Source organism: Sprattus sprattus, assembly GCF_963457725.1.
Source record: "Sprattus sprattus genome assembly, chromosome: 11".
Classification (NCBI taxonomy): Eukaryota; Metazoa; Chordata; class Actinopteri; order Clupeiformes; family Clupeidae; genus Sprattus; species Sprattus sprattus.
In genome coordinates, this window is record NC_137909.1 from 14,714,362 (window position 1) to 14,739,904 (window position 25,543).

At 41.7% G+C, this 25,543-nt stretch overlaps 2 protein-coding genes across 3 annotated transcripts; both read right to left on the reverse strand.

Annotated features, from left to right (window-relative positions):
• Positions 1–503: 503 nt before the first annotated feature.
• On the reverse strand, positions 504–2,740 carry LOC308372694 (interleukin-1 beta-like; the record flags this gene model as incomplete). The annotated part of the gene is made up of 6 exons (XM_080847969.1): positions 504–719; positions 895–1,025; positions 1,472–1,651; positions 1,993–2,185; positions 2,382–2,442; positions 2,700–2,740. The coding sequence occupies 6 exons, from the start codon at positions 2,738–2,740 to the stop codon at positions 504–506; spliced, it is 822 nt and encodes a 273-aa protein (XP_080704095.1).
• A 10,485-nt stretch (positions 2,741–13,225) lies between these two features.
• cnnm3 (cyclin and CBS domain divalent metal cation transport mediator 3) lies at positions 13,226–22,802 on the reverse strand (the record flags this gene model as incomplete). Of its 2 annotated transcripts, XM_080847176.1 has the most annotated exons (9): positions 13,226–15,397; positions 16,839–16,903; positions 17,353–17,479; positions 17,705–17,835; positions 18,268–18,364; positions 19,104–19,273; positions 19,985–20,143; positions 20,773–20,916; positions 21,395–22,769. In XM_080847176.1, the coding sequence occupies 8 exons, from the start codon at positions 22,767–22,769 to the stop codon at positions 16,854–16,856; spliced, it is 2,253 nt and encodes a 750-aa protein (XP_080703302.1). In that variant the 3' UTR covers positions 13,226–15,397; positions 16,839–16,853. The 2 variants fall into 2 exon arrangements, with proteins under 2 accessions (XP_080703302.1, XP_080703303.1); XM_080847177.1 differs by having other exon boundaries at positions 13,226–16,903; positions 21,395–22,802.
• Positions 22,803–25,543: the final 2,741 nt, after the last annotated feature.

Below are 25,543 nucleotides of genomic sequence, written 5' to 3' on the forward strand. Positions count from 1 at the left end.
TTAGAATAAGAAGTCATTACACAGCATTAATAATAATTAAATAAATAGAAACAGGAAGGAACAGACTCCCTGTAATTAAAGATGTCATTAGTCACTAGTCACAAAATCAATAATTAGCAGAATTAGAAGTCATCATTACACAGCAGAAATAATAATAAATAAATAAAAACCAAGGAACAAACTCCATGTCATTAAATAATTCCACAAATATTACAACATACAACATTGCACAATATTTAGTGATATTATAAATAAAAATAAGGTGACTGTCATCCTCAGGAATTCAATATGAACTTCTACTTAACTTGTTATCAGGTAATACATTTAGTATTTACTAAGACATTGTTCCACAAATGCAAATTTCGGAACTCTTACTGTATGTGTTTGGGTTCTTTGTTGTCTATCCTACAACTCCAGTCAGGTAAGAACAAAACACCCAGGCAAAGGGCTGTACATAGTACATACTCTCTGGATGTTTGGTGTACGTGGCAGAAATGGCAGTTTCACAGGACGGTCATCTTGAACGATGTCAGACGGTTGGGTGCATCCTGAGTCAAGCACATGTCCACACGCTGTCTATTAGTGTAGGACGTGCTGATGTAGTGCCCCTCGAACTTGGCCGACTCGAAGCTGGTCAGTGTTTGGCCACTCACCGTCTTGAAGAAAAGGAAACGCTTCATGTCGCCACTGATGTTATTCAGGTCCTCCTTGTTCACCATCTAAACAAAAACAACAGCATTTAGAATCTTCTTCCCTCACTCAGTGGCAGAAGCAAGATGGCATTTCCAAAATATAGCAGAGTTGACACCAGGTACTTGGTGCAGATGCTGAGAATGTAATGGCAGTTGCAGTCGGACACAGTCATGTCTGGATGTGTTTGGTGTTTGAGCTTACCTCCAGACCCAGGACAGGTTTCCCCGAGGTAGATGTGCATGAAAGGTAGAGGTTGCCCCCCACCCCCAAGGCGATAGGTTGACCCCTCTCACGTGGGGCAGAAGCTTTGTATGTGGACAGTTCCAGTTCCACTGCAAGCCAGAGAGGAACAGGTGTTAGAAGCTTTAAATTGACACTGAACATTCCACCCACCCCACCAGGCCAAAAGGAGGCAAGAGGAAATCCAACACTTCTCTACTGAAGACAAGGAACTATACAAACTCTTGCACAAGACTTCAATTTACACAATCTACCACTAATCCTCATTCAAGACCAGACCTTTATACGATGACCTTAAGAAGTGCCATGCCAAAGATAATGCATTAACTGTTATCACACTCCATAGTAACCGGTCATCTGCCATGAATGAACATAATATTTTTTACAGAATGTCCATCTTTGTTTAAATACTTGCAAGTACATTAACCGACACTGACTAAACTAAAGCATTAAAGAATCATGCTTCATACTACTATGATTTTTCTATAGAGTTTAGTGCATAATTGTTTGAGATTGTGTGGTTATGTGTTCTGCACACCTCTCCTGCTCAAGTTGTTTCCCTGGAGTGTGATGGCCTGCAGTTCGGTGGTGATGCTTTTACTCAGAACCAGGCTCTTCTGGAACTCGTCACAGATGTAGCACTTTTGGACCGGACCTATATAGTTGTAGTGGTCGGCAGCCTGGTGAGTTCGTTCATGGACTGTCGGCGTCACATACTCTGAAAGATGGTAAGTGGCATATATGTCTCAAAAAACCTCACCCCAAAACACAGCATTAACAAAGTCCTTACAGGCTATAGTAATGTGCTTGGAATGACTGCCTGATTAAGGCTTGGCTGTGGCCAAACCTGCCTTCAGAGACTCATTCAGTGGTCACTGCCCATCTAAACACTGTATTGCACTTATACTATGGTCCTAGTAAAGAGTAAGATGAGCTGCCATTTTAGTGTGTCTATGGTCTATTGTTTTAACCACATTTATTTAACACCTAGACCTGAAGAGGTAGAGTGGAATAGGCTTTAGTGATGGAATGGCTTTGAGGTGCAGAAATTCAAATTACCTTCCACCAAATTCTCCAAGAATATGTTGCATAGCTCATCGTCGGTAAACTCGGTGCTCTGCACTTTCTGGGTTTTCTTCATGCGGTGCAAGGCAATGACGAGGTTGACCACATTACGCAAGTTCTGTGGCTGTTCGGACACCTCCAGGTCTATTCCTGAATGCAGGCCACACTCTGAATCTTGGTCACTAATCTGAGAACACACACACAAATAACACATTTGTTATATATTCACCCTCCGGATTTCAAAATCAGGATAAGCCACATTAAGATTAATCATTTTGTAAAGATGCAATTCATTAACTGCCATTAGTTACAACAATAAGCAGTCATTGTGAAAGCCTACATTAGGCTAATTGAAAAGCCGGTATTCACATGCAACGCCTCACCTTGACCATTTCACAGCAGCACATACAAGAATCAATTTCCACAGAGTCAGGCTTGTAGCTGCTGAAAAAGTAAAGAAAGATGATATCCGTTGAGGCTAGCATTACACTTATTGTTGGACAGATATTTAGGTTTGAATTATGTAGGGTACTATAGGCTACATTGCTGTCCAGGCCTACTTTAGTGTGTGGTGAATGGTACGACGGAAATCAACTAGGCTCAAGTAGGCCTATGTCCCAACTTTTAAACTGCTAAATCTAAAAACGAAGTCTAAACTGGATAGTGTTTTCAAACACGTCGTTTATCAAGACGTATCTTACCTGTCCAAAGCGTCAGCCAAACTGAAGTACGTGTCAGCCATGATACTAAAATAAAATTAAAAATACTTTATACATTTCCAAACAAGTGCCACATTATGGATTATTAATGATTAATTATCAGACAGTCTCAATGGATATATGTTAGCTTACCGGTTAGAATAGGCAATAAGTAACTTGTTCAGATACGTTGAGTTGAATCGCTGTCTCAAAATGCTTTGAACATCTCTCGAGGAATCTGACTTTTTAAAGCCCAGTGGCTTCAACTGGAAATTCCCAACAGAAAACAAAAAAATAACAAAGATTGCGACAGCTTGTGCAATCGGCGAAAGGACGGGTAGTGAAAGTGTATATTGCAGAAATGGGTTTGTACAACCCGAATCAGAAAAAAATTGAGAATTGCAAATAAATAAAGAAAGCAAAGATTTATAAATGTACCATTGCAGACAGTATGAACACAATATAATTCATGTTTTGTCTCGTCAATTTCATTTGATTTGTAAATATACATCCATTTCTGCCATTCAGGCCTGCAACACATTCCCCCAAAAATGGGAGGGCTGCAATTTAGGGGTCGTAATAAGGTAGAACAATTCAATAATGATGTGATTTGAAACTAGTCATGTCAACAAGTCATTGTCATCATGATTTGCTACAAAAGCAGCATCCAGGAAAGGCCTAGTCCTGTAGGAACAAAGATGGCCTGAGGATTGCCAGTTTGTCAACAAAAGGGTTAGGGTTAGGGTTTAAATATTTTAAAAAGACTCTGTTTCTTAAAGAAAGATAGGAAGGGATTTTGATATTTTACCCCCCACAGTGCATAACATAATTAAAAGAGTCAAAGAATCTGGAGGAATTTCAGTGCGTAAAGGCCAAGGGCACAAGTCTAAGCTGAATAACCGTGATCTCCAATCCATCAGACGGCACTGCATCAAGAACTGTCATTCATCCTTAAGCGATATAACCACATGGGTTTAGGATTACTTTGGCAAACCTTTGTCAAGCAATACAATATGTAGTTACATCCACAAACAACTTTACTGTGCCAAGAGGAATCCTTATGTCAACCGTGTACAGAAGCGCCACTGACTTATCTGGGCTCAGAGGCATCTAGGATGGACCATCACACAGTGGAAACGTGTATTGTGGTCATAAGATTCATTATTTCAGGTCTTTTTTGGAAGAAATGGACGCCGTGTGCTCCGGACCAAAGAAGAAAAGGACCATCCAGACTGTTGCCAGCAACAAGTCCAAAAGCCAGGGTCTGTCATGGTATGAGGTTGTGTCCCTCGCAAAGATAACTTACCCTTCTTCATTAATGCCTAAAAGTTATAGAGATTTTGGAGCAACATATGCTGCCTTCAAGACGACATCCTCTCAGGGGCCTCCATGCATATTTCAACAAGACAACGCAAAACCACATTCTGCACACATTTTAAAGACATTGCTGAGGAAAAAGAGTGTGCGGGTGCTGGACTGCAATCGGAAAAAGTTGTAGTGAAAATGTTTATATTGCAGTAGGTGGATTTGTACAACCTTTGCTTTATTGTGCCAACTTCTTTTGGAAATTAGTTGCAAGAATCGAAATTGAATAAAGTATTTATTTTCAAAAACTATAAAATCCATGAGGTAAAACATCAAATAATGTGCTACAGTTTTAATTGTAATTTAACATACCATCCCAACTTTTTCTGATTTGGGTTTGTACAATAGTAGTTGAACGTGTCAATTAACTTTTGATATTAGCACACCTAGTTCCAGTTACAGTCCAGGGCAATTCAGGAAATTATTGACGTACCTTTAAAAATCATAACATTTCCACTCCTTCCTAAGAAAAATGTGATTTGACAATATTTCTCATCTTATCAGGGTATATAATACAATCAGTGGAATATCACATCTGGCGTGCCTGTGGTCATATATCAAGTTAATAACAACTATACAGTAGACTAATACAGTAGTCTACTTGTATGGCACTAAGTGAAAAACACATCACTCAGACTTATTGTGATAGTAGGGTAAAAACAAAGACTGCAGGCACTGTCTGAAAGACACAGCTTTTAAAAGGCACATAAAGGCACATAAAGATTGTCTATTGTGGGGCTCAGGAAGTAAGACACCGCAGTAGATACCAGTTGTGACAGCTCTGAGTTGAACATGAGATCGATTTGAGACATATTTGAGCTGGATGTGATCCAGATAAGTGTGTAATCTTCTATCTGGTATTTTTTTACTGGCATCTGAGGGGGGTGGGGTATAAGTGGCACATGTGTAGAGGAGAAAGAACATGGCAGACTGGGCCAGGTGACAACTAGGTGTCTGTCTGAGTGTGTTTGTGTGTGTGTGTGTGTGTGTGTGAGAGAGAGAGATTTTTATGTGTTTGTGTATTTTGTGGTTTTCAGGGTTTTGTCTACGTAATGAACTAAACACAAACAGGAAGTGGGGTTGTGGTGGTGGTGAGGGGAAGGAAGTACAACCCATCGATGTCTGTGCGTGACATCAACCAGTGCAACCTAGAAATCTGAGAATGATTCACTTCCTACAGGATAGTCAGAGTCTAAGTGTGTGTGTGTCTGGTTTTTTTTATTTTTTATGGGGGGGGTTAACAGCAAACAAGATGTTTAACTACCATAGTGCCGTGGCATCTGTTTTGCTTTTTGTGTTGTGTGTGTGTGTGTGTTTGTTTATGGTGATAAAAAAGTGTGGTTGATGTGGTGATAGAGAGTGGATGAAAAACAGTACTAGATTGAAAACATTTCAAGAGGATATAACTGCTTAAGGGCCTTGGCCTCTGTTGCGTGTACGTGGGTGTGTTTATGGGGGCGCAGTTGATGTGATGATAGATAGATGGAAAATTGTTGTAGAAGGCTTATCTGTTGTGCTTATAGACTCATCTTTAACTCATGCCTCAAGTATGACTGCAGTAAATTCCATCGGCACAGTTCTTATGACTTCACTGAAATGTGTGATCTTACCCAATTAGAGGCATTCTCTGGTGGGGACATGGTTGTAGAAGGAATTCCACCGATGGGATGTAGAAACAGGAAGTGATGCAATTACAATCAAATAAATGATGGACTGTACGCCAATATGCAAAAGGCTGAGATTACACTGTTACAATTAAATGGATTTGTTTGAGGTTGGAAAAAAACAGGATTATGGGTAAGGGGTGGGGTGGATGTGTGTTATTGTAGTTTATGTTGAGTTTCAGTTCCACTTTTTACCACCTCTTCTGCTCCCATTACAGTTTTTCTCAATGGCTTTGGCGAATTTTTCCATTCACTGTTTACTTACTAAACAGCTCACACACAGCCCTTAACAGAAGCTGAAATGACCAAAACACTATATAATGTTTGCAGAATGACACTACCTTCACAAAAACGTATCACACACCCATCAAAACCAAACATTTCCTTCAAAACCTACAATTTGTGCTCAATTGAAAATGTATGTTTTCTCATTTATTTAACAATGGATAGCAAAACTCAAAATACAGCTTTCAATATCAACCTATGAAACCATCACTTCAACTTTTGTGCAACACCCTCACAGTATTGACTATTTTACCACTGACAACGTACTACAATTTGAGTTTTGTACTGAGCACTCTTACTGAATATACTGTCAGAAAGTATTCGAAATCTGAAAATTTGTACAGTAAAATATTGTAGTTCTGTTTTTGTATTGCTAAACACTATATCATATATTCTAAACAAGGACCTGTCAACACCATTGATTACGTAACATTGGTTCTACTGTGCACAAAATTGCAAAGATTCTGACACAAACATTTTTACAGTATTGCAGTCCTTTTTCTACATTACATGTATATTCTACGTCAAAATGACAGGTTTCAATATACAGTGAAAAAGGTCAACTCTGTTCTGCAGTGAACAATCTCCCCCTGCCACCAGTGTGGGCCAGTGTGTTGATTCTGTAATAGTGCAATAGGCTGTAAATACTGTAAATATACGTAAAGTAATCAAAATTCAACCGTATATGTTGTAAATAACTTTAGTGAAACTACAGTATACATTGTATTGTGACAACATACTTTACAAAAGTATAGAAATTGTTGTTGCCAAGAGTGCAAATACAGTGAAACACAATACATTATATTTACTGTGAAGGCCAGCAAAGTGTCATTGTCATTTCTGAACGTACAAACAATTGATGCCATAGTATGACAGCTCAGGTTTGAAAGAACCCTTTGGCCAGCCTCTCTCATGGAGAGATCATGATTCACTATGGATCAATGACTCTTGCCCTAATTTCATTTGAGCATCTTACACAAATGCCACATCCCCTGACAGGGACCCCTCTACCTCTACCACAACCTCTTCCTTGTCCTCATCCTGAGGTTGTTGGTGGTGGCCTATTCGATACATGCTTGGTATAAACTTCAATCTATTGACCCTTTTTTAGAGGTTGAGAACTGCTTTATTAGTTTTGCACAGAGAGTTCACACAGGTGCTAACGATATTTAGAATATAGAGAGCAGTGCCAGTAGGCTGCTATTAAGTGTCTGCAATGTGTTGACATGGTTATTCAATTAGGTTTTGTGTCTTTCTCTGAGAAGTGTGTAAACTGTTTTGAAAAGTGTGTTAAAACTCAAAGAAATTTGTGTGAAAGCAATGAGAAATGGTTAACCCATTCGCCAGAGAAGACTCTTGCTGTGGAAAGAAGATGTGAGCATTAGATGAAGTTGACCCATGATTCGCTACATGCCTGAAAACGATTGGGAAAAACTGTAAGTACCTAAATAAGAACCTTGTGTCACCATGACAAACACATCAGTTAGCTGCCTACACTGACATTTTATTATTGTCAAGGTTATTATTATTATTTATGTAATTATAATAATTATTATATTAAATTGTTTTCCAGACATTATCCGATTGTGTTGAAATGTGGAATGCTAGACAAGTAGTTAATTTGATAGGCAGGACTAACAATTTTATTAGAGAATTACAAAATAAGAGAGAAGTGCAAAACCACAAGCAGGTCTCTAGCTCGCCTCAACACAGCCACAAACACAGTCATAATACTTTCACATTAACATTCATCCATTATACAGGCAGTTTCAGCGTTTCACCCTTTTCCATTTTATACGTATTTGTGTTTATTAGGATCCATCCTGTGGCCTTTGTGTTGATAGCTCTCTCCTCTCCCAGTTGAGCTACAAGGATGGATGGATGGATAGATAGATAGATCAATCCATGGAACGATCGATAGATCGATCGATCGATCCACCGATCTAGATAGGCAATCAAGGAAACTGTAATGTGATCCACATTACCATATCAAACCCAGGTCCACTGTCCACAGTATCTCTCCCTAAGAAGACATTGTCGTCATTCTCAGGAGTGTGACATGAGTGTGACAAAGCAGGGACTGGGGCCACAAGCTGTAGGGGAATCCAGAAAGCAGAAGTAGAGGGACCACAGTTCCTGTTTTTTCTTTCTTTTTCGATTTGGGCACTGTAATGCAGCATGCATAGATCTGCTGTCAGTGGCAGAAGATTATGGTCTTTGGGCTGATCTCCTGTCTATCCTGTCTGGCAGTGGACGGTGCTGCCTTGCTTTGATCAACACGTAAAGTGCGCAACTCGAGGAAAAAATATTCTGGACTGTGTGTATTCAAATATTAAAAAGGGATACAGGGCCTCACCCCTTGCACACCTGGGCCAGTCTGAACACCTGTCACTACACTAGGCCTATCCCTGATTCCCGCATATCGCCCCATCATTAAAAAACAAGAAGCTACCATTAAAACGTTTAGGAAGTGGCCTGAAGATGCATCTCTACAGCTCCAGGACTGCTTTGAAAGAACAAACTGGACCTTGTTTTTTAATCAGGATGTGAATGAGTATGCCTTCGCTGTCCTCTGTTACATCAGGACCTGTATTGAAAATATCACCACCAATACCCGCATCAGGATTCCCCCTAACAGGAAACCCTGGATGACTGGGGAGGTACAGGCCCTTCTGAGGGAGCGCAACACAGCTTTCAAATCAGGTGACAGAGCACGTTACAGCATAGCCAGGCACAACTTGAAAAAAGGCATCAAGCAGGCCAAAGCCATGTACAGGGAGAAGATTGAGGGCCACTTCACCAACAGAGACCCAACACAAGTGTGTCAAGGCATACAACAGATCACGAACTACAGGGGAAGCTGCAACCCACCGACAAACATAAATGCCTCCTTAGCAGAGGAGCTCAACCACTTCTATGCCCGCTTTGAGACATCTGGGCTAGATAATGGAGCTGCTCCCCCACCTGCTGGCACAGACCACACAGCCATGGTAACAGCAGAGGAGGTAAGACTCATCCTCAGGTCTGTGAACACAAGGAAGGCAGAGGGACTAGATGGCATTCCAGGAAGAGTGCTCAAAGAATGCGCATACCAGCTCGCAGATGTCTTTACGGACATTTTTAATATGTCTTTAGCCAAAGCGGTCGTACCAACCTGTTTTAAAACAGCAACTGTTATACCTGTGCCCAAGGAAAGTAACATCAGCACCTTACAGTTTTTCTCCGTTCCAATTCTGCTAAACTATAAGCACAATTCTCTGCATTAGACACAGATTTCAATTGTTAGACGCAATTTCTTCAAAACACAACACACAATTCTCTGCTTTAGACACAGATTTAATTTGTTAACCACACTTTCTACAAAATACTAAACACCATCCTCTCTATTTTGCACAGTTTATCAACGCCAAAACCTCCTTGCTTTCAGACAGAACACACTGCTATTCAAATAAAAACTTCCATTTCCAAAGCTGTTGTGCAATTTGAAATCAAAACTTTAGCTCCTAGTTTGGAGTACAATTTATGGCAACATTGAAGTGAGAGGTGATCAGAGAGGCAGAGGAGTGAGAGTAAGAGGAGGAGGAGGAGGAGGAAAATGATGAAGAGGAAGAGCAAGACGGAGAGCCATTACTGTATCTCTGATGAGATTCAGGCCAATGTGTTCAACCATGTGGTCAACATGGGTTTGACCATGCAGGAGGCTGGCAAGGCTGGCCAGAGGGTTCAACCAAACATAAGCCGCTTTTCAGTTGCACTGATTCTCCGGACATTCAGAAGAGAAAATGGGTGAGAAACACTACTATGACAGTAAAACTCTAGTTTGAATGCCTTATCAGGAGCATAGTATTCTTGTATTTAGAATATTTTACATTGTACTGTATTTGTAAAATTATAAACAAATACAAAGTGCAACCATTGATGACCAAGACATATTCCTAAACATCAATACAGTGAGCCTTGCCACAGTGGACCATGTTCTAAGGCAGAACACCTTGAGAATGAAGCAGGTGTACAGGGTGCCTTTTGACAGAAACTCTGATAGAGTCAAACAATTACAGTATGATATGACTGTGCAAGTAAGTCATATACGTTTCCACAACTGATTACGTCCTATCAGCACTGAAACATTACTGTACTGTATTGTAATCCAATCAAATGTTACTGTATTTTCAGATGTTTCACAACACAACAATTGTCGATATTGTCTTGAGCAAGAACAGGATGCAGTCTAGTTTTTTTGTCCTTTTTTATTTTACATTTTTCTTTCTTTTTTTGTTGAATGTATCAATATCCTATTGTTTGTTCTGTGTAAATCATCTACACATTCGGTTGTGTTTGCTCTGATGTAAAGGCTACAGCACTTTTGAAAAAAAAAGAAATCTTTACTGTAAGTCGTTACTGTTTGTGAGTTGTTTTATATTTGAGTTAAAACATTATACAGTTACAATATTTTACAACAGGAGAAAGCGTACAGTAACACTGGAGATGAAAAGGCATAATACTCCTGATAAGGCCTTCATACTAGTGTTTTCCCATTTCATAGTAGTGTTTTCCATTGAGCACATCAGTGTTCAATCAATGCTTAGAATGTCTACTCAAATAATGGTCTGTGTTTGTTGTTTGAAAACAAAATACCCTTATGAGGTGACATAATAGTGTTTTGAAACCAAAGTGGCATTTTGCAGGAGATATAAAGGGTTTTGCATTTTGTGTGAGTGGTTTTGGGATTTGTGTTTAGAGCTAAGGGAAACCGAGGCATGCTTTGAAAAAATGTGTTTTAGGAACAGAGAAAAACTGTAAATGACTATAGACCTTAGGCGCTCACTGTCATCATCGCCAAGTGCTTTGAGAGGCTGGTGGCAAAGCGCGTTAAGGCTTCCCTCTCTCGCTCCCTGGACCAGCATCAGTATGCTTACAGGGAAAACAGGTCCACTGAGGACGCTATCGTCACAGCCCTCCATTCAACGCTGACACACCTGGACAAGAAGGAGACATATGTAAGACTACTCTTCAAAGATTACAGCTCGGCTTTTAATACCATCATCCCCAACCGGCTGATCACCAAACTCCTTGATCTGGGCCTCAGCTACAGCCTGTGTATGTGGATTAAGGATTTCCTAACAGATCGCCTGCAGACAGTGAGACTGGGTTCTCGAGCCTCAATCCTCAATCCTCGAGCCTGTCCCTCAGCACTGGAGCTCCACAAGGCTGTGTATTGAGTCCCCTGCTCTACTCCGTATACACATATGACTGCACCAACACCCATCCTTCAAATACTGTGATCAAATTGGCAGATATCACCACTGTGGTAGGACAAATCACCCATGAAAATGAAAGTGCCTACAGAGACGAAGTTGACAGACTGACAGAATGGTGTCAAAAAAACAACCTGACCCTGAATGTCAGAAAGACAAAAGAAATCATAGTCGACTTCAGACGGCAAAAGGCGAACCCTCAACCCCTCATCATCAATAGTGAGGAAGTGGAGAGGACCTCTTTTTTACACGTAGAAAGTTTCAATAACTCCATACCATTACATATCGACATTCAAGGAGCAAAGATGAGACGTCGTTGTGTGGTGAGAACTGATAGAAAATCGTAAACAACAACAATCGCCGGTGGGGAGAGGCCATTTTTCCATTGACTGGAATCCTGCTTTATTTATTGTAGGTAACAAAAAATAAAGAAAATGGCGGCGATTGTTGTTGTTATCGATTTTCTATCAGTTCTCACCACACAACGACGTCTCATCTTTGCTCCTTGAATGTCGATATGTAATGGTATGGAGTTATTAAAACTTACTACGTGTAAAAAAGACTAGAAATTGAATGTTTATTTTTAAGCCTCGAAAGTTGCACTGGGTGCCTTTAAGTTCCTGGGGGTTATGCACTCAGAGGACCTGAAATGGGTAACGAACACAACTGCCACAGTTAAGAAAGCACAACAGCGGCTCTACTTCTTGCGAATATTGAAGAAAAACCTGTCTCCCGAGCTGCTTAAGACTTTTTACCACTGCTGCATTGAAAGTGTGATCACATACTGTATCACTGCATGGTACGTCAACTGCAGACAAGGACAGGAAATCCCTCAGTCGGGTCATAAGGTCTGCTGAGAGAATAGTTGGACTTCCACTGCCTCCCCTGGACGACATCTTTAGGACGCGCTGCCCTCGCCGAGCATGTGGCATTTTAAAGGATGAGACTCACCCCGCAAACCATCTCTTCACCCTGCTACCCTCTGACAGGCGCTACTGGGCCACTACAGCCCGCACCTCCAGACTGCAGAACAGTTTCATCCCCAGGGCCATCACAGAACTTAATAATCACACTACCCTCCTACCCTCCACCCCCAGCACAACTGCACTTTTTTTTAGTGGTTGCACAAATACATTTCGTTGTGTATCTAATGCACAATGACAAATAAAATATATTCTATTCTATGATGCTGTGTTTTTATATTCTGATATGGCCAGGTTCCACTGCAGTGGCAGCAAGGCCCTTTCCACTCTCGGGGTGAAGGATCACGTCTTCCACCATCGGGCCCTAATTTTATTAACAGGCAACAAGCAAAGCATGTGCCAAGTCTGTTGTGCATGAACAAAAAATACAATTTAAAATTAGTTCATGCTCCTTGACAGGACTGCTGTGTTGCTGTTTACAGTCCCCATACATTTATCCTGGTTGGTGAAACACAGCACTATAGGCACCAGTGTATATGGGGTGAAATCCTTTTTATGTTGTCTAAAATAATTGTCTTTATTTTCTATATTCCTCTTTTTCTGCTTTCATTGAACAATCTCAGCAGGTCACATGGCAGCTCCTTTAGTGTGCGAGGAGTTAAACTGGAGTTGTCATTGCTGGATTGGTCTGCCAGAATGTAAGCAGGTATCATTGTAATGTGATTAGCAAATTGAAATACATGTAATCAACAGAGCATATAATACTCACAGAGCAACATAAAAGATCGCTGCCTCTCTGCAGGTTACCAAGTCATTTTGGAAACGCTTCTTTTCGCCATCTAGTGGACATATGACCTAGTACATCTCAAAAACAGATGCAATTACCACACTTCCACCAATACACAATACATTCATGCTGATTTGTAGTTGTAACTACTATGTAAGATGATTTACAAATGGGTAATGCCTTTTTTGTACAGGGTTATGTTTATTTCTTATCAAACAGTTGAGATTGAAAGCATTCGATGCAAAGGGTTGATGCACTTATTGTATGCATTCCAGGAACAAAATTCAATTAGAAGACTCTACAACAAAGAAAAAGAGAAGCTTGTCAGAATGATACCTATACATTAACCTAAACATTTTCCCTGGTAACTGCACTTTATTCTTGTACCTGAAAAACTTTACCTAACAGCTAATTTGTATTTATAGTCTCTGTTATATATAGATTCAGATTTTTATATACAGCGATCCTTACCCTACCAAAATTCCCAGCATTCTCCTGTAAGGTAGCACAAGTAATGGGTTATTTTACAATATACATTCATTCATTTCATACAATATAAATTGGCCTTTACAACTGCACATATAGTACAATATATTTAGAACAGCAGAAAAATATTGACTTGGAATCACATGGTCATTCTCAAGAAAAGAACATTACTCAAAGATAAGAATTAAAGGAAAAAGAGTACATTCTTTTCCTGACGAGAAGACAGCTGGCACCATGTACATGACACATGAACACATGAACTTTTTAAAACATGGTTAAATGTCTACAGGCCTCAAGCGCTGTGGGAGAGGTCTTTTGTGAATAGAGAAGGTTTGATGCTACAATGTACTTTTCCTGAAACATGTCCTTTGAGACTCAACACTGATGAATGTGTCTCCGACTTTTCTGCATCTCTCTCTATCTCTCTCTCTCTCACACTCTCTAACACACACACGCACGCACACACGGTTGGAATGTTTAACTTAAAGGCAAAACACAGCCGATGGAGATTGGCAGCCTAAATGTATGGCACAGTGCTGTCTGAGATCATTATGTTACAAAGTCACAGAATTATTAAAGGAAAAAAAAAACAGCAATAAAAACAAATAAACACACATACAGAGATGATGACAACCTGACTCACTTGGATGTCCCAAACCATGGAATGGAATGGATTGTTGAATAATAACAGCACACTTGCACAGAGGGAGAAATGTTGGCAAACTACCTTGCTTAGAGACTAGAGGCACCTGGATGTCAGTAACCAAAACAAAACCCAAAAATTCTGTGGATTTTCACAAATACTACTTTGGCATGTTGTTTTCATTTATTTACAGCTAGTGTTCATTTTCATTTTCATCTAGGAACTAAACATCATTGCACTGAAAAGCTTACAAAACAATATCAAGAGCAAATGAAAAAAAAAAAACCTAAAATCCTTCAGTAGCTGGAGATGTTCAAGGACGTACCAGTTGTTTTTTATTTATGAGAAAAAAAGTTGTGCACATGCAGTTGTGCACAGAAAATGAATGGATCTGCCTCAGTCGTGTCATTGCTTGAACACACACGCACGCCACACACAAGCCCACACACACACGCACACGCATGCACACACGCGCGCACACACACACACACACACACACACACACACAAGGAAGCAGGTCTTCAGTACAGAGCCTTCAAAAGTGCACATGGAAAGTTTACAATACAGACTGAGGATGCAATGCAGGGCTGCTTCAGAAAAGATAAACAGGAATAAATTCAACTACAGAACAAACACTTAACATGGAATTCAAACATTCACAACAGAACTGTAAGACGGGGTTAACTTTGGCACACATACACACATCAGAAGTATACAGAGTGAAGACAGTAGAGATTCGTTTGGAAGAGCATGTTTCTGCAAAGAGCGGATTTTTTTTGTCCTGTCAGTGTGTGGAGTGTGCTTGCAGCATAACGACTTTGAGAGTGTAAGTGTGTGTGTGTGTGTGTGTGTGTGTGCTGGTTAGGGCGGGAGTGTCTAAGTTCGATCCTCCATAGACGAATCCTTTGAAAGATGGCGATGGTGGCATTTGTGGGTAGGTAGGGTGGTTGGGTGGGGAACAGGTGATTGGTCCTTCGCAATCCATCAAGGAAAAAAACATAGGCCCTCAAACTGTACTGCTCTTGAAGGCAGGAGGCTATTCCACTGCCTGCTCCAAAAAAAAACAACAACAAAAAAAAAATAACCCCTCTTACCTGGCTCCAATGCTACATTTAGAGACGACTAAATGACTGATTTCTCTTTTTTCTAGTCTCCTAGTTGTTTTCTTTAAGAAAATGTAAAAATGTAATTGATTTGTTTAAAATCGTTTAAAAGTTTTGGCTAACTGGGGTTGAAGGGAGTTTCAGCTTCGAGTCTCGTCTCCAGAAGCCCCCTCCTGGGTCCGGCTCGTTCCTGGGGGGGTTGAAGGTAAGGGGGAGGATACGAGGGGGGAGGTTAGCAGTGAGATCATTATGACCAATTGATAACATTCAGCAGGCTGTGGTTATTAAACTAATGAAACTAATGTCTGTCATGTCTGTGTACAACATTTTGTAGTAATATACTGTATGAAGAAGTAATATACAGTATGAAGTAGTACTATACTGTATGAAGACGTAATAAACTGTATGGAAATTAGCCCTAGTGACTAGTGACTGTTTACGGCAGAGATAGTGACACACACACACACTGAATTTTATCTCTGCATTTTACCCATCCAGGGTAGTGATACACACAGTGAAGCACACTAACCCGGAGCAGTGAGCTGCTTTTGAGAGCCCGGGGAGCAGTGATTGGGGTTAGGTGCCTTGCTCAAGCCTCTACCACTTCCCCCGCCCACATCTTTCCTACTGTTCAGGGATCGAACCGGCCACCCTCCAGGTACCAGCCCGAAACCCTAACCAGTAGGCCACGGCTGCCCCATATGCTGTATGAAGAAGTACTATACTGTATGAAGTAGTACTATACTGTATGAAGAAGTACTATTCTGTATGAAGTACTATACTGTATGAAGAAGTAATATACTGTATGAAGAAGTAATATACTGTATGAAGAAGTACTATACTGTATGAAGAAGAACTATACTGTATGAAGAAGTAATATACTGTATGAAGAAGTAATATACTGTATGAAGAAGTACTATACTGTATGAAGAAGTACTATACTGTATGAAGAAGTACTATACTGTATGAAGTACTGTTGAACTGAATTTACAGCACCACCAGCTCCACATTTCTAGGGTGTTTTGAGCTATGCGCACGCAAGCATGCATGCATGCACCCACAAATCTCTGGTGTGTTTGAAAGAGCATACATGAGGACCTCTCATGTATTCCCATCAAGGTCAGCAAATACTTAAATAAAGTAATAAAATGTAGCACCTCAACAAACCAAACATGCGAGCAGCTCTCTTGGCAGAGAGCGGCACGTCAGAAGACACACACATGTTTGGTGAGGGTGTGCCGGCCTTACCTTACTCTCTATGTCCTGAGGGAGCTCAAAACAGTGAGAATGCAAACGGAAATTAACCCACAAGAAAATAAATGATGTGAAATTCATATAACCTATGTTATGGAAAAGCAATACATGATATAATCCAAGTTATAATATAATAGGAGTTATGATAACTAATATATAATAATCCCACAGAAATGCATAATGCATATGCTTCTTTAAATGCAAATTCCACACACTGATTTTTCGTGATCCACTATGTGTGTGTGTGTGTTTGGTGTGTGTGTGTGTTTGGTGTGTGTGTGTGTTTCCCCTTTGAATGTGGAAAAGCATTCAAGATAAGCTTTTAGCATGTGAACGTCAAATAACATGCTACTGAGTGATCCAGCACTCGCAAATACCTCATGCAGACAGTGCTAACCGAAGTTCTCGATAGTGTCAAAGAATGAAAAGTGAACAGGAAAGTCTACAGGTGGCAGAGAAGAAAGGGAGAGGGAAGAAAAGAGAAAAAAAAAGAAGAGAGAAAAGGTCAAAGTTCAAAGTAGACAGAACAGGAAGAAAACTGCATTGAAAGAGCACCCACTTTCTGATCTGCATCTGAAAATTGTACATTATGTTCAATTGTCCATAAATGAATCTTTATAAGGACATTTTACAGTACAATGTGAGTTGAGTAAATGACTAGAATGAAATGAAAAAAATCGTATTACTCTTATGCTATTGTTTAATAAAATATAATGAAGATAAAGTAGCAGTTAGCATAAATAAAAGGGATGATGTCTAGCGCCTCGTGGCAGAGGCCACAGAAATGCTACAGAACAGAACTTCGCTTAAAAAATAAACACACAGCTCTTCACCAAACTCCCCATACCTCCAGCCTACACAGCTAAGATGGCGGCTCAGCCTTCCACATACCTTGGCTAGTGTTCCTCTCATTCAGAAGCTTGGTCTGGCTGTTGGGCAGGATCTTAATCTCAGGGGGTTCGGGGCTTTGGGCGAAACGGGATGCCCTGAGGGCATTCAGATACTGCAGACGCGTCACCTGGGGAGGCAGGATGGAGGGGGGGGGGGGGGTGCAAGTGAGACATATACTTGGTTGGGTCCTAGCTGTGAGGTAATTTATTGTAGTTTTGTAGTTTTTTTTAATACAACTAAGAGAGGAACAAATACACACACTCACTCCTAAGTCATTTTGGACAATATTCCCCTGCTAAATCTATGAATGTAAACCTAAACTTAGGAAGAGGCCATGACCTCTTGACCTTACCCGGATGAACTGCAGGTCGGTAAGGGCGCAAACCGTGTAGTCTGGGCAGTAGCTGGAGGGGCTGGTGGCGTCGCTCAGCTCAAAGGGGTCCCGCGGCGAGCTCCGCTGGGTGGAGACGGGAGACTGGTGCACTGGGCAGATAAGAGCAGGCAGACGGGGGGGGGGGGGGTTACTTCTTAATCATGAGCCAAAACATATCTGCAGGTCCTCAGGTTCTACATGGTAATTTCAGCCCCATTTTAACCCAGGGAGTCAAAGACAATATGAACAACTGGAGATTCCGATGATTCAGTGGAAGCTCTGTCCCAGGGTGAACTAGTTAACAAATAGAGCAATGCCCTATCAAATGAATCAATAAGGCCTTAATGTAAATGTGTTCATCTGAAAGTTACACCAAGACACTTGAAGATAATGTACAATTCAAATGTGAAACGAAAGGTTAATTTGCATGTATTTGAAAACAAAGGTTTGTAGGAATGTGTATTACAAAATCCCCTATCAACAGTACAAGCTGCATCTGAACAAAGGGTTAAGGAACAGTCACATGCATTCTCTCAGCTCACCTGAAGAGGGTGCTGTTAGTGCAGACACACCATAGTAGGTGAAGGCTCCATTCTCAAACTTCAGGCCCTCTTTGCCAATCTCCACCTCGACCCGTCCCTAACCAACCACCAAACACAGGTTAAAATGGTGACTATTCAATACACAAATGTTAAACATAGTTTGGCTACTGATTTCCCCCTTTGTTCTCATATCTCCACACCTCTGCTCACATTTTTTGACTGTAATCATTACTAAGCAAACATATTGTTCAAGTTAGTTAGTTTGATATTCAGGTATTAAGATACATCCATCATCCAAGAGAGCATAGCATTTTGGGTAGCAAAAAAATTGCATGAATTATACACATATAAACTCAATGGGCCTTATACAATAATAATGTACCATGTGTAGTTCCTACTGAGTATTTATCGGGTGAATTCAGAGCTAGGCTATCCTGGCTTCCCATGCAAGTACTGCAATGCTTTAGCAAACATCATACAGGTACCTAGAGGACTTTACTTAAATGTTCTACCTCCAGGTCGAAAATTCAACTCGCTTGCTCAAAGCAGATTTCACCCTGAGGCAACTCACAACACTTCACACATCTTCACACTTCCCTGCCATCTCAGCAGCACTAGCGGATTTCAGGTGAGAGGTCTTTCCTGCCGCTGGTACCAGCTGGAGGTTCAGCATGGAGGAGAACTCAAACTGGGAGCCCTTTCACTCTGCCATAGGTCCCTTACTGCCAATGCTGCCAATAATTAGCTAATCAATATGGCTGCCACGGAAACACTGAGGAGGGGGTTTACATTCTTATCCTACCTGGAAGGTGTTAGCTCATCTCTGGCCTCCATACCTGCAGCAACAGGATGAAATAGTCCACCGGATGATTTCGGGTGTAGAGGTAGTGGTCGGGGGTCAGGCGGTTGGAGGGGTCAAACTTGACCTCTTGGTTGACGCTGGGGTGGCGCAGCAGGTGCAACAGCACCTTCTCAGACATGCGCAGTGGGCTGAAGTGCTCCACCTCTGAACACACACGAGACAGGAGACAAGGCCAGTTCACATCTACATTTTTTCATCTTCTATGAAGTGACCAGCATACAAGGCAAATCTATGTAAAGGTCAGGTACTTAGCAGACGCTTTGGTCCAAAGCGACTTAAAAAGGCCTCCTGCATTGGCAGTGGATCGAACTCCGGGTCAACCACTGGACCGTCAATATATATAGCATTGCTACCTTCCAAGTAGTGTCTGTGTGTTTCTGTTTATAAAATATATATATAATATATATATGTGTGTGTGAACCTTTACATGTTATAAGTTTTCCTATGAGTATGTTTGCTTACTGGGTATCATTTACCAATTAAGCATCTACCAGCTGACCTACAGGGAACACAGTTTACAGAGGAGTTTGCCAATATAGAACCTTTCATACTCTGGCAATGTAAAGCATTTGATCTGAACCAGCACAGCAGAGTGAGAGGTAAAAGCGCACAGGCCTGGGATACACGCAGGGATACAGAACCTCACAGCCACACATACATCTATTGAAAGCCAGGGATAAAGTGATAGGGTATAGAACTATATACAATCTGCCACACACAGGGGTATAGAGACCCTGTCTCTCTTTCTTTCTTTCTTTCTCACACACACACACACACACACACACACACACACACACACACACACACACACACACACACACACACACACACACACACACACACACACACACACACCTCTTGAGAGGAAGCGGTGGGTTGCGAGCAGCAGCTGTGGGGAGGTGCGGATCTTGGGCTCTCCCTCCGGCGTCTTAAAAAGGGAGAACTCCTCGTTCATGCTGCGTGGCTCCAGTGGGATCTCCAAAGGAGGCAGAGGACGCTTGACCTTCAGCTCCACTGTGTGTATGTGTGTATGTGTGTGTGTGTGAGGGAGAGAGTATGTTTGTGTATGTGTGTGTGTGTTTGTGTTTGAAAGGAAGTGAGTGTGCATAAATAAGTGTGTGTGTGTGTGTGTGTGTGTGTGTGTGTGTGTGTGTGTGTGTGTGTGTGTGTGTGGGGGAGACAGGGAGTGAGTGTGCATATGTGTGTGTGTGTGTGTGTGTGTGTGTGTGTGTGTGTGCGTGTGTGTGTGAAGAGAGGTTTGGGGAAGGGCATAAGGAATAGACAAAAAGATAACACAGAATAGAATAAGAACCTTATCCGACACAAGGTCACCACTGGCTGCAACTGAAACAAAAGGACTTAACTCCACCGCATGTGTTACCATATAACACATATGTGTTACACAAGCTGTACTGATTACAAGTTCAACATTTTCTGAATATATTTGATATTTAAAACGTGCAAGTCTATACACAGCGTGTAAGTCAATACAACTGAACTGAGACATACACCAGTTGGACAATGTAAAATACAAAGTTTCCATTACTCCCCTGCACTCTCTCTATCTATCTGTCTCACACACACACACACACACACACACACACACACACACACACACACACACACACACACACACTACTTACTGTAGCCATCAGACTCGTCCAGGATCTCAGACTTGATAATCTCCTCAATAACGTCCTCCAGGGTGACCACCCCCAGCACTTCATAGAAGGGGTCCCCCTCGCCCTCGTTGTTCACCTTCTGGACAATGGCCATGTGAGAGTTACCTGGGGGAGAAAACTTTATTTTATTCACTTTAATTTTGATTTAATAACTCCGGGCCAGATTAAAAGACAACACATTCCACAACATTAATAGCATAGAAATGACCGTCCACAGTGATTATACAAATATTTGTTCCAATGTTTACAAAAAGTACATTTTAGGACTAAATGAATCGACACATACATTTGTAAATACAATTTTTAAGTACAGCACGTAAGGTGGAAACATTACTTGTCACGGGCATATGGCGTGTACTTGAACATGTTTGAAACTTGAGCAAGATTTTGAATGCATCATACATGCCACCTGAAGCTTTATCAATTTTGTTTTACTAAAGCGGCACAACAACAACACATATCCAGCCCATCTGTAGTCATCACATATCAAGCACATAGCTATATTGTTTGTGGCAGAGGGGGTGCATTTGGTAAACAGTATATAATACAAAATACAAAATAAAAACATTTTTATCCTAAGTACCTTTCTTAAACTCCTCCAGCATGGCGTCCAACTTCGTGTCATTGAAGACAAAGTGCAGCGGGTGATTGTAGAACTTGGTGATGGTGGTCATCGGGGTGCAGTCGTCGGGGTCAACCAGGGCCAAGTCCTTGACATAGAGGATCTCAATTATGTTGGAGCGCTCTTCCTCGTACACAGGGACCCGCGTGTAGCCGCTCTGCATGATCTCAGACATGGTACCGAAGTCCAACACAGATGTAGAAGGAAGCATAAAGCAATCTTTTACAGGGGTGAGGATGTCTTCCACGGTTTTGGTTCGGAGCGCTCCTCGGCTGAACTCCTCCTTGACGAACTCATTGTATGGGTCGTTTACGTTGGTCCTGATCATCTCCATGATCTTCTCCCGCAGGCCGTACACGCTGATGTCGCGTCTGAGGGCCAGGTCGAGCAGCAGCCCAAGCGGACACGACAGTGGGCATGTCACGATCATGCAAACCTGTGCGAGCCACGTCAAGCCCGGTGCAAGCTGGAACCCGTACGTGGAGCATATCACGTGCGGCAGCAGTTCTGCAAGCAGGAAGATGAGAATAGCGCTGGTGAACACCGCGGGCGCGATGGAACCCAGGGCCCGGTAGAACAGCACACCGAGAACAGAATGGCCCAGAGATGAAATAAACAACAGCGAGCACAGCAGGAAGTTCCCTCTCCTGCGGACGGGCTCCAGGCGTTTCGCTGTTCGTTTCTCATTTTCGGAACCACAACTGTGTAGCACGTACAGCTCAGTTGGGTCAAGCCACAACAAGCTGATGTTAAGACCCCGAAGTATCGCACAAGCAACCAGGACAAGAATTATTGTTATCGCCACTCCCCAAGCTGGAATGTACTCATGAGGCAGCAGGGGTTCGGTTAGGATACGCAACCTATCAGGACCAGCTGAAGCCCATTTGTGGCCTTGCCAAATGCACAAGTGATGGTAAATCAGACTGGCATCCTCTTCCTTTGATGCAGCCGGGATGTTCTTTTCCGCCTGGACCGTTATAAGTCCACTATACGGCTCGTCCGGCCCAAACTTCCCAGAAACCTTGAAAGCGGACGAGTTCCGTCGCTTCTCTTGCTCACAAGGATCCGCTGCGTCTCCGATGGCACCTGCTTCCCCTCGCGCAGCTCGTGCGAAAGCGACCCACGGCCAAGTCCCATTAAGATAGGTGCCGAACAATCTGAGCTTGAAACTAGACCCGTACGGCGCTGAGATAATCCTCTCGCGCATGAACACCTGATCTTGGGGGTTTTCCAGTCGGAGCCCCAAAACCTGCGGGGCTTGTTGGCTGGACGCGCCGAACCCGCAGAGGAACAATATCATCAACAAGAAACGTAAGCCTGCAGAGCTGACCACCATATTGGAATTGGGCAGCTTGGTTTTGTGTGAATCACGTGACACTGCTCAGCTTTGCAACTACCCTCCTACTTTTGTTTTACAAACCATACAAAACTTTGCAGAAAACTGGCATACTGTTATCGCCATGTTGGATCTAAAATGGCATGAAGGCACGAGACGCCCTTCTGCATTTGGGATGTTTTGAGCCACAATGAGTACAGTTTTCGTGCAACCGGAACTACTCATCATCAATTACTGGCCAATGGGATCTTGTGATTCTTAAAAAGCCAATAGGAGAAGGAAAGTCAAGCGATGACACGCCCATATTCACCATATTCGGCAACGTCGACAGACAAACAATCCTGTCGATTGTCATCAATATTTAAAGAAAATACATTCAAAATCTGAGGTCCATGTTAGTTACAGCCTGTGAATGTTCAAAAGAAGCAATGACAAACCATTGGCTACAAATTACACAATTATATTTTTAACGGACTGTTCAGTTACAAATTAACTGGTCGTAATAGTCTACAGGCCACTCAAAGGAGGAAGGGAGATACACGTGTCAATCGACGTAGGCTACTGTTTGCCTACATATCGGAAAGAAATGACGTACTCGATTAGTATTTGAATGAGGACAATTATTATATTTGTAGCAGAATGCCACATGTCTGTCACTGTGAAAACAAAAATGAATTCAAAATAATGTTCCTCGAATGATTGCGTGGCATGATAGACGTCAATAAAGACCTTGTTGGCATGGTTGTCAATCTTTCACTCTTTTTTGAATTGCCAAAACGTATGCATTGATTAGAATAGTTAGTGTAACTGTCTTCAGTAAGATCAGCCTTGCCTATAAATGACTGGTAAAGCCCCTTGTACTGTTTAGGCAGTGTGCTATTCAGGCAGTTTCTCTAAATGGAACAATCAAAGCAGCAGACCACACTGAATGGTACACTGATCCCTTAATTCAATCCAATTTTATGTAGGCCTATATAGCTCCAAAACAATAAAGTGGTCTCAACAGTTAAGCAGCCTTTGCTACCATGTTTCACGAGTTTCAAAAGCATCACGTTTTTAAAACTGGATGCTCTTGGCCGTATCATTGATCTGATTGGCAGGCGAGAGTTGGTGCAAATTCAAACAAGAGAACCAATAAACAACAACGCTCAGAATCTGAGTGCATAGCCTACTGCCTAGCGAATGGAGCCTGTCTACACGGCCAAAGATGCAAAACAGCAGATTGAATGTTACATTTTAAAGTATTTTTAATTTAACATATTGTTTTACAGTAACTGTAATGGATTACAGTTGCATTTATTCAGTAATTTAATTACGTAACTCTGTAACATGTAGCCTACATGTGTCATCATCTCCAGACAGATCATTTCCACTGATCCACAGACAACTTAGAGCTGGGTCTGCAATGGATCAGATTCAATTCAGTTACAATTCCATTTGATTGATATAGCACCAAAACAAGAAAATTGTCTCAAGGCGCTATACAGAGCCCATATGCGGACAGATCCTTCCCAGAGGCTGCTTCTTTCTGGGTCTGCGTCATATGCATTGGCCTCAGTGCTAAAGGTAATTGTCTAACCCCTTGTGTACAAAACACACATGAAGCCTGAAAGGCACACCCAAAAACATCATATTGGAAGTGCTTCTGCTGGTGGAGCAAGGTGGTGGCATCACTAAAGCCTGGGGTTAAGTACACAATGATGCACAGAGATATAATGTTGTTCCTGAGGCCTACTGGAAGTCGCATTGGATAATTTCACATTTCAATAGAACTGCTTAGGCTAAAATTTTGAAATTTAGTATGCTTCGACTTGGCTACATTTGGACCCTGATGATCGCTGCTTGAGGCTATATTTATAATATTCATAATCACTACACAGGTCACAAAACCACAGTCCGTAACTTACGGAAACTGCTTCACACCCTATTAGTGTTCAGACGCCACATCTACAGTTCCTTAAATTCCAGACATACAACAGACCTTTTTTTCCCTACTGTTGCCGTAAACTTCGTCATTAAAGATAACACACGATAATGGAAAATATCTCCGTATTTCACATAATTCTTGCTCATTCTCTGACATTATGTGGCTGTCAAATTATGTGCTGCTAAACTGTTCATGTAGGTTTAAGCTGTCATGTTTGCCACTGATCTAAGATCTCATGTCTGAGGTTGTCACCTAAAGAGGATTAAGAGACCAGTGCACCAATATTTGTCTGACTGACTTTCATACCCAGCAGATATTACAGTTAACTTATGTCTTCAACATCAATCAGATCGTGGTGTTGAGGGGGAACACAACACAATTGAAAAACAATGCATCAGAACTCCCCCTCCAAACAAACACCTGACTGAGCTGTGGAGCTAACAGCTCTCTGAACTGACTGAGCCGTGGAACTAGTTATACTATGGAGCACCTCCAAAGAAGCTTTTAGGGTTTCTGATACCAGATAGTACTCGTTCACGACCTAGAGTACAGTGTGGCAGTCTCTGTCAGGCACAAGGCTAGGGAGCGAAGGACAGTGATGAGCTACATAGCATACATGGTTTGTTAGTGCTGGCAAATGTTTCTCCCAACGAACGTCAAACAACAACAGCTCTAGGAATCATTCCTTTCTGTTTTTGTAATAAGTTCAACCGGGTGTTGATTCAAAACTGACACTTTGTACCTAAACATGATGCACAGGAACACAAATGCAAAGGGTGACAGCAGTATCTCCATAGAGAAATATATCTCAGATTTATTGTCCCTCTTATTCAGAACTCATTAAATA